General features: G+C 40.9%; 1 protein-coding gene across 4 annotated transcripts in view; it reads left to right on the forward strand.

The window, feature by feature from the left end:
- The window catches only part of PTPN11 (protein tyrosine phosphatase non-receptor type 11), a 103,974-nt gene extending 87,902 nt beyond the window's left edge, over positions 1–16,072 (forward strand). For all 4 annotated transcript variants that reach the window (XM_009004697.5, XM_002753025.5, XM_017976390.4 and 1 more), the window contains exons 14-16: positions 8,402–8,514; positions 10,906–11,007; positions 12,020–16,072. In XM_009004697.5, coding sequence (XP_009002945.1) covers positions 8,402–8,514; positions 10,906–10,975 — 183 coding nt within the window. In that variant the 3' untranslated portion in view covers positions 10,976–11,007; positions 12,020–16,072. The remainder of the gene's footprint in view (positions 1–8,401; positions 8,515–10,905; positions 11,008–12,019) is intronic.
- The last annotated feature ends 320 nt before the right edge of the window (positions 16,073–16,392 follow it).

The raw sequence follows: 16,392 nt of genomic DNA on the forward strand, positions 1-16,392 counted from the left end.
GGTACCTTACTATTATTTTTGTGTTGTTGCTTAAATGGACTTGAATTTGGCTGGTGGGAACCTTTTCAGATTGGGTACTCTGTCCTTTTGATCTGTTTCCATTTTCAAGCACTTTCTTAGACTTTAGAAGATGGTCTAGGGTCATCTTCTCCTTTCCCAGCCATTTTTCAAAGGAACCTGATTCTTTTTAGGGAAGAGTAGTATTTTGAAACCGAGAGCTGGGCACTGGGTGTGCTTGTTTCTTCTGGCACAGTATTCTTTGAATTGCTAATTAGCTAATCAGTTACGGCTCTATTTGAGTTCTGTCTCTCTAAAACCTCACATATATGTACAGATGATCCCTGACTTAGGATGATTTGGCTTATGGATTTTTGACTTTACGATGGTTTGAGAGCAATACAGCCATTCTGTTTTTCACTTTTCATTCAATACTTTATTTTAAAATAGGTATTGTGAGATGATATTGCCCACCTATAGGCTAATGTAAATGTTCTGAGCACGTTTAAAGTAGACTAGGCTAAGCTGTGGAGTTTGGTAGGTTAGATACATTAAATGCATTTCGACTACTAATATTTTCAACTTATGATGAGTTTATTGGGATCTATCTCCATAAAGTGGAGGAACATTATATATATCTCTGTATAGTAGAGTGAGTTCCTTATACCCTTCATCTAGTCTCCACTAAAGTTAACATTTTACCTAACCATGATATATTTATCAAAACTAAAATATTAACATCAAAACATTGAGATTAACTAAACTCTAGAGTTTAATTGGATTTTGCCAGTTTTCCAACGAATGTCCTTTTTCTGTTCTAGGATCCAATTCATGATCACACATGGAGTTTGGTCACTTGTCTCCGTTGTCTTCTTCAATATGTGACAGTTTCTTAGGCTTTCCTTGTTTTTCATGACCTTGGCAATTTTTAAGAGTACTGGTCAGATATCCTGTAGAATATCCCTCAATTTGTGTTTAGTCTTATGTTTTCTCATGATTAGAGTTGAGTAATGGATTTTTGGGAAGAATATCACAGAGATGTATTTTTAAGTGTTCTCATCACTTGGAGGTAAATGTTATCAACATGGCCTGGTGATGTTAAACTTGTCACTTGGTTTACTTAGTATCTGCTGGATTTCTCTCACTGTATAATCACAGATTCTCCTTAACTTATGATGGGGTTACAGCCTGATAAGCCCATCATAAATTGAAAATATCATAATTCAAAAATGCATTTAATGCCCCTAACCTACTAAACATCACAGCTTATCCTAACGTGCCCTAAATGTACTCAGGACACTTATATTAGCCTACAGCTGGGCAAAATCATCTAATGCAAAGCTGTTTTATAATACAGTGTTGCATATCTCACATAATGTGTTGAGTACTATACTCAGAATGAAAAACAGAATGGTTGTATTGCTTTTGCACCATCGTAAAGTCAGAAAACTATAAAGCAAACCATCATGAAGTTGGGGACTGCCCATACTTTTTCCCCCTTTCCCTGTTCTATTCTTTGGAAGTGAGTCATTTAAGTTCAGACCATACCCAAGAGGAGGGAAATAAAGCTCCATCAATTGGAGCTTAATTGAAACTGGAAAGGCTAGTTTCTACATAAATTATTTAGAGTCCTTTTGTAAGAAAGGTTTGTTCATAGTTCTATACTATGTTCTCTCCATTTATTTATTCCATTTATATTGATACAGACACATGTATATTTACTTTATACTTTGGGCTGTAATCTATTTTTCTTGCTCAAATTGTTAGAGCTTTGGCCCATTGTTACAGCCAATTCTTCAGATTGGCTCCTGTGTCCTTTGACATGTCCCCATTCTTTTGTTTCTGAGTACTTCTCTACTTTGGCATTACAAAAGATGTTCCAGGCTCATCTTATAGTTTTCCCTGCTACAGCCCTAGAATTATCCATTTTTCTATGGAGCCCTGGTTCCTTTTACTGGATACTGGGATTTGGAAACCAGTCTGGGTGCTGGATATGCTCATTGCTACTGGGAATCACTGCTTCTAGGCCCTGTCAGCAGATAGAGCTAGAAAATATATGGCCGTATATGAATACATGGATTGACATACATCTATAATTGTTTTTTGCATCTGGCCATCTGTATATAAGTTAAGCTAAACATGAGTTCATACTGACGTCTCAGACTCTAATCCATTGCTGCAGGGCTCATTCTTGCCTTCCTCTTGGTTATTTCTGACTTCTTTCTCTAACAGGGAGAAACCCCAGTCTCATTATTTCCAACCTATCTACTCCTTTGTTCAATTCTAGTATAGGTATAAAGTGGTTTCAGAATTGCTAACCTATACCCCTGTGAGAATCGTATTTGCCAACTAGGCGTTTCTTTGAAGGAAATACATACCCCACAGGGAGTGTCTCTACACTTCAGCATACACAGATCTGAACAGTGTTCTCTCTGAGTGAATCACATTGCAGGACAGAAATTACTTTTAAAAATTCCATAATGGGCCCATTGCGGTGGCTCAGGCCTATAATCCCAGCACGTTGGGAGGCTGCAGTGAGTGGATTACCTGAGGTCAGGAGTTTGAGACCAGCCTGGCCAACATGGTGAAACCCTGTCTCTACTGAAAATACAAAATTAGCTGGGTGTGGTGGTACATGCCTGTAATCCCAGCTGCTTGGGAGGCTGAGGCAGGAGAATTGCTTGAACCCAGGAGGCGAAGGTTGTGGTGAGCTGAGATCGCATCACTGCACTCAAGCCTGGGTGACAGAGGGAGATCTGTCTCAAAAAAAAAAAAAAAAAAGAAAGAAAAAAAAATTCCATAATGACAGCAGAGCTGGAATAGAAATGGGATCTCACAGGCTAAATTTAAGTTGTTGCAACTTTAAACGAAGCAAGCTTTAAACTGGCTTTGTGTGGCACTTACCATTCAGCTGCTCATATTTTATTGAATACTTTCTTTTTGTTTAGTGTCAATACTTTGAGAAATATTTGAGTGCCTTTTCTGTTCTAGACATTGATTGGATGCTGAGGTTGTAACAATGAAGAAGATAGCCATGGCTTTTGCCTCATGGAACCGAAGTTTTACCAGATGTAAAATTTGAGTTGACATGAGACCATGCCCCCATGTGCCCTATCTGTTTCCCTAGACTTGTGTTTCTTCACAGAGCTCCCTTCATCTCCTTGGTCCAGTGAAAAGGTTTTTTCATACTTGTTTATTCATTCCTGCATTAATTAAAGTAGGCTATACTATGTGCCAGGCACTGGGAATATATGTAGTCCTGTTCCTGAAATGGAAATAAATCCAGTATGGCTGGAGGAGAAGGAGTTGGGGGAAAACGTGGAGTGTGATAGGGGGATTGGAAAAGTAAGCTGAGACCAGATTTTTTTAGTTTGGAGGGAGAGGTGGGGCTTGTAGGCCATATTATGGATTTCAGACTTTATTTGGAGGGAAATGGAAGTAATTGAGGATTCTAAAGCAGGGAAGTGACATCAAAAGATCCTTATATTAGGCTGGGTGTGGTGGATCATGCTTGTAATTCCAGCACTTTGGGAGGCTGAAGTGGGTGGATTACCTGAGGCCAAGAGTTAGAGACTAGCCTGGGCAACATGGTGAAACCCTGTTGCCAAAAATACAAAAATTACCTGGGCTTTGTGGCTTGTGCCTGTAGTCCCAACTACTTGGGAGGCTGAGGCTGAGAATCACTTGAACCTGGGAGGCAGAGATTGCAGTGAGTCGAGATCACACTACTGCCTGGACGACAGAGTCAGACTTTGGCTCCAAAAAAAAAAAAAGATCCTCTTTTTTGAAAGAGGACTCTGGCTTGAGGGTGAAGAATGGGTGGGCACCAGGCTTGAGCAGCTGCAGGGGCCAGTGTGGAGCTGCTGCAGTGGTGTACGTGAGAACCCATCATAGTTTGGTCAGGGTGGTAGGTGGGGCTGACAGTGAGCATGGAGCAAAGTAGAGCCAGCAAGATTTCATGATTGGATGGTGGAAGGAATCATGGTGTTTGTAGTGTTCAAATGTGAACCCAGAGCGCAGTGGACAAGTAAGTAGTCCAGGCTGCTCTATAACCAAGGCAGGGGTTTTCATTTTACCCTCTCTTCCTGCTCTTGGCCTTTGGATTTTTTTGTAATTTAAGGTTTATCAATGTAATTAGAGGTACTTCACATGGAAAGATACTTAATACCAGATGATTTTGGAGTCTTGTTGATCGATCCCTTCTCTCAATCTTGGCTGTGTGTCAGTTGGCAACGCCATAAAATTTATTATAAACATTGCAGAAGGCTTGGTTACTGTGCTGTGATATTGACTTTGGGTCGGGATAGATCAATTTCAGATTATTTTCTAGGCCTCGGAAACACATTACCTTCTACTCCACAAAAACAAATCAAAATAAAACAATCCCTATTCCCTGAGAATTTCTCTTCATCTATAGCAGCCTGAGCTGTCACAGTACTGAGACAAGCCCATCTGATTTGTGAGTCAGTTTTACTTCTTGGTCTTCCTACATAAGCTAAAAAGTTCCAACATTTTAATAGTTTTCCTTGGATTCCTTTGATTCATTGAAGTAATTCCTGTTCCATTTGTACTCATTATTCCACACTAGAAAATTCTATGTTGATCACTTTATGTATTAATAGAAATATTGATTTTTATTTTCAAGGAAGTATTGAGTAGGGAAGGGGACATGGGGATTTGCTGTGCAGTAGGTATAGAGTTTCAGTAATGCAAGACAAAACACTTCAGAGATCTATACAGCAGTGGGTATATAGTTAACAATACTGCACATCTAACAGTTTGTTAAGAGGGTAGATCTCATGTCATATGTTTTTTAAAATTACTTTTAAAAAAAACTATCGAGTAAAAAAGCAATTTTACTCTTTAGTTTGTATTTATTAGATATTTAATTTTTTTTAAACCTCAGAATAAGTTTTATTTTATAATTACTTTTTGAGGTGGAGTTTCACCATGTCACCCAGGCTGGAGTGTAGTGGTGCGATCATGGCTTACTGCAACCTCAACCTCCCAGGTTCAAGTGATACTCCTGCTTCAGCATCCTGGGTAGCTGGGACTACAAGTGTGTGCCACCACGCTTGGCTATTATTTGTATTTTTAGTAGAGACAGGATATCACCACATTGCCCTGTCTGGTCTTGAACTCCTGACCTCAAGTGATCACCTGCCATGGTGTCCCAAGGTGCTGGGATTACAAGTATGAGGCACAGTGCCTGGCAGGATAAGTTTTAAAATAATGTTTCCTGCTGGCTGGGCATGGTGGCTCATGCCTGTAAACCCATTACTTTGGGAGGCTGAGGCAGAAGGATCACTCGAGGCCAAGAGTTTGAGACCAGCCTAGGCAATATAGTGAGACCTCCTCTCTGTAAAAAATAAAAAAAAAATTTGCTGAGTGTGGCGTGTTCCTGTAGTAACAGCTAATCAGGAGGCTGAGGCGGGAGGATTGCTTTAGCCCAGGAATTTGAGGCTGCAGTGAGCTGTGATTGCACCACTGTGATCTAGCCTGGGTGACAGAGTGAGACCCTATCTCTTTAAAAAAAAGAAAAAACAAAAAAGACTGGGTGTGGTGACTCATGCCTGTAATCCCAGCACTTTGGGAGGCCAAGGTGGAGTGGATCACAAGGTCAAGAGATCGAGACCATCCTGGCCAATACGGTAAAACCCCGTCTCTACTAAAAATAAAAAATTAGCTGGACATGTTGGTACTTGCCTGTAGTCCCAGCTACGGGGGAGGCTGAGGTAGGAAAATAACTTGAACCTAGGAGGTGGAGGTTGCAGTGAGCTGAGATCACACCACTGCACTCCAGCCTGCCCGACAGAGCGAGACTCCAGCTCAGAAAAAAAACAAAAGAACAATAGGGCTGGGCATGGTGGCTCATGCCTGTAATCCCAGCACTTTGGGAGGCCAAGGTGGGCGGATCAGTTCAGGCCAGGAGTTTGAGACCAGCCTGGCCAACATGATGAAACCCCGCCTCTACTAAAAATACAAAAATTAGCTGGGTGTCATGGTGCACACCTGTAATCTCAGCTACTTAGGAGGTTGAGGCAGAGAATCGCTTGAACCTGGGAGGTGGAGGCTGCAGTGAGCTGAGATCACACCATTGCACTCCAGTGTGAGCAACAGAGCGAGACTCCATCTCAAAAACAAAAACAAAAACAAACAAAAGTTCTTGCCAGTTCTTTCATTTAATATTTAATTTTGAATTGTATCTTTCTAAGGATTGATTTTTATATAAGCAAAAAGTTATTATTATATTTTATTCTCTTGAGTTTCAAGCAAAAATTTTTTAGTGCTAAAAATTTAGGACTGTTATTCAGAAGTGGTTATTTATAAGACCTTTTGTTTTAAGAAAATGGCTGTTCAAAAAATTAAAATAGTATATAAACTAAACAAAGCATTTTTGATTTGGATTTCTCTTTTGCAGCTTCTTCCCTATACTACAAGTTCTTACTGACTGCTTTATCAGTTAATAGATTGGTTTGGCTGCTTTCACAGAGGCAAATAGTTAAAAATTTATTTTTTATTTTTATTTTTTGAGACAGTCTCACTCTGTCACCCAGGCTGGAGTGCAGTGGTCCAATCTTGGCTCACTGCAGCCTCTGCCTCCCAAGTTCAAGTGATTCTCATGCCTCAGCCTCCTGAGTAGCTGGAATTATAGGCCTGTGCCACCACACCCAGCTAATTTTTTCTTTAATTTTTCTTTGGTTTATTCACTTGGCATTCAGCCCAGCTAATTTTTGTATTTTTAGTAGAGACAGGGTTTTGCCATGTTGGTTTTGCCATGTTGGAGTTCGAGACCAGGCTGGTCTCAAACTCCTGACCTCAAGTGATCCAGCTGCTTTGGCCTCTCAAAATGCTGGGATTACAGGCATGAGCCACCGTGCTCGGCCCTGTTTTTTATTTTTTAGAGATGGGTCTCTTTTTTTGCCCAGGCTGGAGTGCAGTGGTGTATAGCTCACTGCAGCCGTGAAGTCCTGGGCTCAAGCAATCCTCCTGCATCAGCCTCTCCAGTAGCTGGGATTACAGGCCTGCACCACCAGGCCTGGGTTGTACGTTGGTATTTGATATGGCTACCCTAAGGGTAATCTTACAGTGAAGTCAGCATTAAATAATGATGCTCATCTGATGGATTAGATTTTCAGAGCTGGCTGTTTCCAGGTGCCTATAGGAGCAGAAAAGGGCCACAAACTATCTAACTAGATGTCCTACTAAGTATATTTCACTCTATATCTGAGATGAGACTGCATTCCTGCTGGTTTTCTTTGCCTTTTTCCCCTGAGAGTATCGTCAGAACAAAATATAAAGTTTTAAATGTGGATCGGGTGTGGTTGGCTCATGCCTGTAATTCTAGCACTTTGTGAGGCTGAGGCGGGTGGATCATCTGAGCTCAGGAGTTCGAGACCAGCTCGGCTAACATGGTAAAACCCTATCCCTAGTAAAATACAAAAAGTTAGCTGGGCGTGGTGGTGGGCACCTGTAATCCCAGCTACTTGGGAGATTGAGGCATGAGAATTGCTTGAACCCGGGAGGCAGATGTTACAGTGAGCCAAGATTATTCCACTGCACACTAGCCTGAAAAACAGAGCAAGACTCTGTCTCCAAAAAATAAAACAGTGCCAGGGTCTTTTCCAGGGGTGAGGGGAGATACAATGAAGTGTGTTATTATTTCTGATAAGAGTGCCACCATTTTTCATTCTTTTCATTTATTTTTATTTTTGAGACGGAATCTCAGTCTGTCGCCCAGGCTGGAGTGCAGTGGCACTATCTCGGCTCACTGCAACCTCTGCCTCCTGAGTAGCTGGGACTATAGGTGCATGCCACCATACCCAGCTAATTTTTGTATTTTTGGTGCAGATGGGCTTTCACCATGTTGGCCAGGATGGTCTCGATTTCTTGACCTTGTGATCCACCTGCCTCGGCCTCCCAAAGTGCTGGGGTTACAGGCGTGAGCCACTGTGCCCGGCTGAACCATGTTTCATTCTTGTGTGCCATTTCTAGTTGGGGAGAATTTATTTTCAGAGTTCCTTTCCCAGCTGTTTACCTGAAAAATCATGAAATGTGTTGTACATGAACTATGAAATGATTAGATGCTAATGTGGCAAAGAAAGTGTGAATTCTTTCTTAGCTCAGAAACAGGGACATTTGGTTCAGTACAGTAAGTTGTTAATGCGTGCCTCTGTGCTTTTGAATTCTGTGGTTCAAAAGTCCTTTTCTCTCCTACTGTGTATTTACCTTGAGAAGGTGAATTCCCTAACAATTTAGTCAATGTATCAGTATTCTCAACCTATCTGTCAATTTTTCTTTCTTTCTCTCTCTCTCTTTTTTTTTTTGCGCAAAATACCTTTTTGCTTTTTTATCCCCTTAAAATAGTCATTGTCCCTCACATGTGCGCTTTTCCAATTTTCAGAAAAGCAAGAGGAAAGGGCACGAATATACAAATATTAAGTATTCTCTAGCGGACCAGACGAGTGGAGATCAGAGCCCGCTCCCGCCTTGTACTCCAACGCCACCCTGTGCAGAGTAAGTATGCTGAAGGAAATTCTTTTTACCTGGTGTTTTTAAAAAGGTTTAAAAAACAAAAAACAACAAAAAAACTCACACGTTTGTAGCACATGCCTTTCACTGGTACACTTTCCTATGGCCCCACTATTCGTGTGTCTGTGACTGGTGACATCTGTGGATTGTGTTAACGCTATCTCAACCACATTTTAATTTTCCTAAACCGGTCAGGCACGTTGTCTCATGCCTGTAATCCCAGTGCTTTGGGAGGCCAAGGTGGGCGAATCATCTGAGGTCAGGAGTTTGAGACCAGCCTTGCCAACATGGTAAAACCCGGTCTCTACTAAAAATATAAAAATTAGCTGGGCATGGTGGTGCACTCCTGTAATACCAGCTACTCGAGAGGCTACAGCAGGAGGATCACTTGAACCCAGGAAACAGATGTTGCAGTGAACAAGGATTGCATCACTGCACTCCAGCCTGGGCAATAGAGTGAGACTATCTAAAAAAAAAATTTCTAAACTGAAGGTTGATTGCTATGCTAGCTAGGATTATATGGGATTATAAGTATATCAAGTGGTGGTTCTCTGAGAAGAATCTAATTTTTCTTTTGATGGGCTGGGGATTGTTACAAAGGAAGGTCATATGTCTTAATGATATGTTAAAGCTCTTTGCAAAATAAAAGTAAATAAATTGATCACTAATGTGTCAGCCCAGCCAAGATCTGCTAATTTGCTACCAGTCAACAGAAATCTACTTTGGGTGTTTAGACCAGGAGTCAGCAAACTACAGCTCACAAGGCCGGATCTGGGCCATGGCCTGTTCCTGTAGAGCCCGTGAGTGGTTTTAAAGGGTTGTAAAACAAAACAACACAAAACAAAGACCCAATAACAAAACCTAGAAGAATAATAAATGACAGAGCTCGTGTATGGCACATAGAGCCTAAAATACTGACTCCCAGGTCCTTCCCAGAAAGACCTTCCTGACTCCTTAAGACACAATAGGAAAACATTTGTTAAATTGATGATATGAATAGCAATTATAAGTTATTATTTTTCTATATATTTGAAAGTCACTTGCTAGTATAACATTTACCTTTTATTTTCCCCTAAGAATCTTCTATTTGCTTCTGATGTGGATTTTTAAACCCCTGCAGACTTTTATATTCTGTATAAATGTTTTAGGTGGCATATATGAGGGTTGTATTACCATTTGCTTTCTATTTAACATTGAAATGAAATTATACAGCAGAGGTATTTTCTCCTCCAAGTTGCCAGTTCTTTTCTGCCTACTTTTTTCTTTTCTTTCCTAGTGGACTGCCTGGGAAACTTGGTATTTTAAATTGCTCTCTGCAATACCTTGCAGTGAAACTGGAACGCCAGGGTTCTGAATCCTTGCCAGAAAGCTTTTCCTCGTGTTGGCATGACCAAGTCAGCTGTCATGATTCCCTCAGTACCAGTGGCATGCCTGTGACAGACAACCTGTCTGCCCTTCATTCTCATCATCCCCCTAGTAGAGTTCAGATCCGGAGCCCCTTGCAGGCTGGCACGCACAGGTGCTGGGTTTCTCACTCTCCTGGACTGCTCCCATGTCCCCTCTCTGCTCAGCAGAAAGGAGTCGGGGATTTTGATACTTTGACCCTCTGTCCTAGGCCCTAAACCACCCATTGCCCTTCATATAACCTGAGCTGGTGCTGAATAGATCTCTCATCACTGCCTGCCTGCTCCTGTGTTTCCCCTTTTTGGAGCTTTTGCCTGTTCAGATCTCTCTACTGGAAATTAATGGGATTTCTTTCTATGTGTGCATTTTCAGCCTTTCTCCACAGTGTGATCCAAATGCCTTATCCTACAGGACTCCTTAAAGCAACCTGCTTTCTGCCGAACCCCAGGGAGCACCAGGACTCGAGGCTTTTATTTCACTTCCTTTTTTTTTTTTTTTTTTTTGAGATGGAGCCTCGCTCTGTCACACAGGCTGGAGTGCAGTGGCACAATCTTGGCTCACTGCAACCTCTGCCTCCCTGGTTCAAGTGATTCTTCTGCCTCAGCCTCCCAAGCCACTGGGACTGTAGGCATGTGCCTGGCTAATTTTTGTATTTTTAGTAGAGATGGGGTTTCACCATATTGGCCAGGCTAGTCTCGAATTCTTGACCTCATGATCCACCCACCTCAGCCTCCCAAAGTGCTGAGATTACAGGCGTGAGCTGCGCCTGGCCTTATTTCACTTCTACCTCTATAATTATATTGCTGTATGGCTATGTCTTCTGACCCTGGGGATGTCAGATTCTAGGCACAGCAACTATGTCTGTACCATATCTGGTGTCCAAAGAATGCAGTATGTGTTTTATAAATATCATGTAAGCTTAAACAGCATGGTCTACATTTTTGTAAATGTCTCTTTTTCTTTTCTCTCCAGAATGAGAGAAGACAATGCTAGAGTCTATGAAAATGTGGGCCTGATGCAACAGCAGAAAAGTTTCAGATGAGCAAATGTTCCAAAACTTCAGCACAGAAATAGGTATTTAAATGCAAGCGCTCTATTGGTTAATTGTTTATATAATTGGCCGTATTTTTAAGCAGGCAGGCAACTTGGGAGTGTTTCAGCAAAGTGTATCGTAATTGAGTTTTACAAACCAGACTCCTTTTTCCTCTCCCTGTACTTCTTTTTCCAAGATTGTTTTAGTTTAGAGTTTATTAAACATTCAAATCAAATACAGAATTAATTTTGCACGAGGCAAGGCTAGCATTTATTCCACAAAAATGGCTGATACTAGTGATGGATTGCAGGTATCTGTTCCTGCAATTTTTATTAGAGTTGGTTAACCCAGGCTGTGCTGGGGGATGATGTGTAGGGATCGGGAAACATTGGGACTCAGCCCTGGATGGCTGGGAGTCAGGAAGCTGAGTTCTCATTTCAGTCAGCCTCTGACTGGCTGTGTGGCATGGCTGCTAGACCACGTGGCCTCTGACTGGGTCACCTGCACATCCTTTCCAGCTCTGCTGCTGGAAATTCATCTCTCTCATGTCACCTCCATGTCAGTTACCTTTTCTAAGTGTGACCCAAGTGTGTGATGTTTTAAGGATAAATTACAAACTTATCTGGGTATAGTGGCTCACACCTATTATCCCAGCACTTTGGGAGGCTGAGGTGGGTGGCTCACCTGAGGTCAGGAGTTTGAGACCAGCCTGACCAACTAAAATAGTAGAGACCAGCCTTTCTCTACTAAAAATACAAAATTAGCTGGCATGGTGGTGCATACCTGTAAGCCTGTGATCCCAACTACTCAGGAGGCTGAGGCAGGAGAAGTGGAAGTTGCAGTAAGCCGAGCTTGTGCCATTGTACTCCAGCCTGGGCCATAAGAGCAAAACTTTGTCTCGAAAGAAACTCATAGTGTCAGTATTTCATGTCGAAATTCCCACTTCAATGGGTAGTGGTAGTTTAAAGCTTTAAGTCTACCTTAAAATCACCTAATGCTTTGTTAAGCTTTTAGATGCATGCTCCTTAAAAATTCTAATTATTTCTTCTCCAGATGTGGACTTCACCCTCTCCCTAAAAAGATCAAGAACAAATGCAAGAAAGTTGATGTGAAGACAGTATTTGGATTTGAAAGGCTTGTATTGTGGTTGACTACCTTTTGATAAGCAAAATTTGAAAACATTTTAAAGACCACTGTGTTTTAACTCAACAATACCTGCTTCCTAATTACTCATTTCCTCAGATAAGAAGAAACATCTCTACAATGTAGACAACATTATATTTTATAGAATTTTGTTTTAAATTGAGGAAGCAGTTAAATTGTGCGCTATATTTTGCAGATTGTGGGGATTCAAATTCTAGTTAGAGGCTTTTTTTTTTCTTTTTATAACCTTAACCAGTTTAATTTTTTTTCTCATTGTGGGTGATAAGAAGAAATAATTTGGGAAAATTAAGTAACAACATCCTAGAAAAGTGAGAACGATCTCATTTACCATCATGTATCCAGTAGTGGATAATTCATTTTGATGACTTACATTTTTGGCTAAATGAGAATTACGCCAGTGCCTGAGACTCTCTACCTTTGCACTGGCATTAAAGAGTCATAGAAAAAGAATCAAGGATATTTATGAATTAAGATAAGAGATGTGGCTTTTTTTCCCAGCCTATGACCAATTACAGCTTTCAGCTGCTGACTGCAAAGGTTGTGGTGGGAAAACGTTTGCCATATTTTCTTTGCATTTGAGTAATTGTCTTGTACTTAGAAAAAAGGCATCTATGAATGACCAGTGTTTTTGGTTGTCAAATGTTGCTGACAGACTTACTCCAAAACTTTCATGGCTTAAAACAACTCCACCCCCAACTATTTTTCAGTCTGAGCTGGGCTCAGCTGGGCTGTTCTTCTGCCAGCCTAAAGGTGGCCACTTACATGGTCACCAGGTCAGCGGAGAGGCTGAGATGGCTGGGCTTCTCTCTCTTCCTGCAGTCCTGGGTCTCTTCTTTTCCATGTAGTCTCTTTCACTGGCTTAGCTGGCAGGGTAGCTAGACCTCTCACATGTAGCTCAGAGCTCCCAAGAGCTCAAAGGCAGAAGTAGCCAGGCCTTCTGAAGACTTAAGTCCAGAATTATCACAGTGTCCCTTCTACTGTGCTCTATTGATGATAATGATGATGATAATAATGATGATGATTGTTTTTTAATCAGAAGAGAGCTGGAGTATGCCCTCTACTTACTAAACAAGTCACAAGCCCAGCCCAGATTTAAGAAAAGGGTGAGACGTGGAGGGGTAGTTAATTGGGGGGGGGCACTATTCTAACAGACAGTCACAACCAGTGCCATGGAAAACCAAGGATATTAGCGAAAGTAGAAGTTGCTAGTGACCTTGGGAAGCCAAAGGTGCTTACAGTAGCTGGGACAAGCTGAAAGTCAGACTGAGAATTAATTCTCAGAGAGGGCCTTCAAGAAGCTTCCTGAATGATTTCTGCCAGCCCTGAGCTTATTTTTGGAGCCAGCACTTAGGGAAATTGATCCTGTGAGGATGGTTGTGTTTAGGGACACAGGGCTTTTGAGAGCAGCACCACCCCATTTGGGCATCCCCAGACTTGGGAAATGTGATGCTTTCTTAATGCCACTGTTTTTTAGTGAGGCCACAGTGAGAAGGAATAGCCCTAACAGGCCTCCAGCGGGTTGAACGAGCTCATTTTGTTTTAGCCATCCGGTGAGATTTGCTACTGTTCCACCTTAACTTAAGTGCCTTCTCCAAAGACATCCCTCTTTGCCTCTTACGTTGAATCATCATTCGGTGCAGATATTTCAATGAAAATATCATTGGCTGACTTTCGTAATGGTAATAAAATGCTATGGCATCTTTGCCGTGAAGTTATGGTCTTCTTGGATTCTTTTGACTTGGGCTCCTGAAAGGAAGGCCTAGATCCAGCCCTGGTAGTTGTTCCTTTCTGAGGTCTCTTAGTCCCTTGAGACCCTGAGGTAGTTTGGCTTCCATTCTCACAGATAAAATGGACATTAGCCCCCTCACCCCTGCCCCCCAATATTCATTGAATTTTGAATTGCTTCAGAACATAGGTGTGGCCTGAAGGTATTCCCTTATTAGGGAAATGTCATGACTACTGTCTTCTTGTCAAAATTGTAAAGAAAACAATTCCACTTCAGTATTTGCAGCAAGAAGCTTGAATCCTGTTCTTTTAATTGCATTGTTACATTGACTCATTCTCCATTTTGCTTTGGTTTTGTCTTGACTGAGAGTGAAGTCTTTCGCCAGCACACAAGACTGTACAAATACATCTCCTGCATTAACATCTCTGCCTGTTGCTTCAGATCAGTTGTTTTCTTCGCAGAATGGAAATATCTGATCTTGGCTAGCTTTGTTTGTTACAAGATACTGATTTCATTTAGATTTCCTTCCGTGAGGTCAGCAGACTATCATGTTCTTATGTAAACTTAGGACAAGGTCAGAGTTATCATTGTCCCTAGGTTGCTAAGGCTTGTCATGTGTTGGTAAAAGGTGATTGCAGGTTTTCAGATGAGGGTACTTTACGTGGGATGGGATCAGGCAGGGAGGCTGGGATGATGGAGAAAGCTCGAGGTACAGGTTTAAAAAAATGTAGTGGAAATGAAAGTTCCAAAGAGGTGGTTTCTGAGGAAGTCAGAGAGCCCAGGGCCAGAGCAGGCAGTAATGGGTGAATCAGGTTATTGGGAAGGTCAGTGTGACAGTTGCATGGATGCCGTCTACTTCTAGGTTGTTGGTAGGTATTAAATATGCACAGTATTCCATAGCTCACTGAGGATTTTAAAATTATAAGTATAGCATTTTATATTTTGGGGTAAAAGAATTATCTGGCACATGATATTGGGATTAAAACAAAGCCAAATCTCACAGTCTTAATAACTTTTTTTTTTAAAAGAAAAAGGCGCTTCATGTCTAGTGTCGTGGCGCTTCTGAAACTTTTGGTCACCTCTCCCACTGAAATCAAGGTCTTTTCAAATGTGTCTAAATGGGATGAGAAAATATGGGTAGGATTTTCTCGGTGTGTGCGTGCATTCTTTAAAGAGCCCAGTTGTTTCGGGGAAACAGCCAAGAAAATGGTCAAGATTATTTTTAGAGGTGATTTTACTGGGGATTTTAAGAACTAATAACATCTTGAGTTATTTTTAGTTCAGGGGGATATGGAAAGGTTTGCAGTTGTGAAGTGTTTTGTTGTAGCTTAGAATCTGTGAGAGAAACGTAGACTGAGACATAACTATAAACCCAGTGCAGTTTTTGTTATCTGTGTGTTGTTGGGGGAATCAAGTTTTGCATATAGCAAGCACATGGCCTCCCTGATGTCAGGATGCCTTTGTTAGAATCTGTAGTTGCCCTTAATTTTGTTGAAATCGTTTTTCCTTCTTCCTATTGAAAAGTAAGTTCCAAAATACAGTTTATTGTATCTTTCATCACTAAAAAATTTGTTCCTTTTTCACTACGGCAGTTCACACAAGGCAAAAACTATTAAACAGTTGGTTTTAGTGTGTTGTATAACTTTGCTCTATATCAAACTAATTTTGACAAGTTTTCATCCTAAGCCTCAAATCATGTAATTAATAATTTGCCTGTTTATTTATGACCTAATTGTGATTCTTTTATTAATACAAGCTAATGGGAAAAGGATCCCTGATTAAGCTGATGACTAGACCTACAATTAATTTTCCTGCAGTATATGAAGTATTGTACCAGAGTATTAAAAGATATGTAATATTTTATTGATAAATCTATCCTTTAAAAGGAATACGTTTTAGGATGTCATCATTTTGATGTGAATCATGTAAATGTTGATAATATGCTGTTTATTATACATTTAGTGTTTTAAGAGATTCACTTAATTGCCTTTTTGCCCACGTATATTATGTAGTCTATTTGCAACTGTTTTAAAAAAAACGACATTAAAAGAATAGTTTATGTAGAGAAACATTAGTGGATGTTAATTGTCTCCCCACCTATATTTATGGGTGTTAGCTCAACTGCTTTGCTAGTTGCAAAGCTGTATTATCAGAGTAAAAGTGTATTTGTAAACTGTATGGGGACTAAAAATTAGGAATAAAACCATTTTCTTATATGATGGCGTTTGTTGTTTGCTTCATTAGAAATGTCCAGGAAGACAATGGGATTATCGGTCATTCCACCTCTCACACTGGCAAAATACTGACATTCGGCAGCTCTCATCTAGAGGTGACTTCGAATATAGAATAAAGGCATCAGTTCCTCAAGAATTCATTGAGTTGTTTCCTGTAGGAATAGCTTTAGGAGATAGGGAGTTTCTATTTGGGAGAACTTATGAGTAAGTAAAGAGTAAAAAGTATAGTCTCTGTAAAGTCTAGAAGAGATGCTGGGTGTGGTGGGGCGCCTCTGTAATCTCAGCTACTTAGAGGCTGAGGT

This window comes from Callithrix jacchus, chromosome 9 (assembly GCF_049354715.1).
Source record: "Callithrix jacchus isolate 240 chromosome 9, calJac240_pri, whole genome shotgun sequence".
In the NCBI taxonomy this organism is placed as follows: domain Eukaryota; kingdom Metazoa; phylum Chordata; class Mammalia; order Primates; family Cebidae; genus Callithrix; species Callithrix jacchus.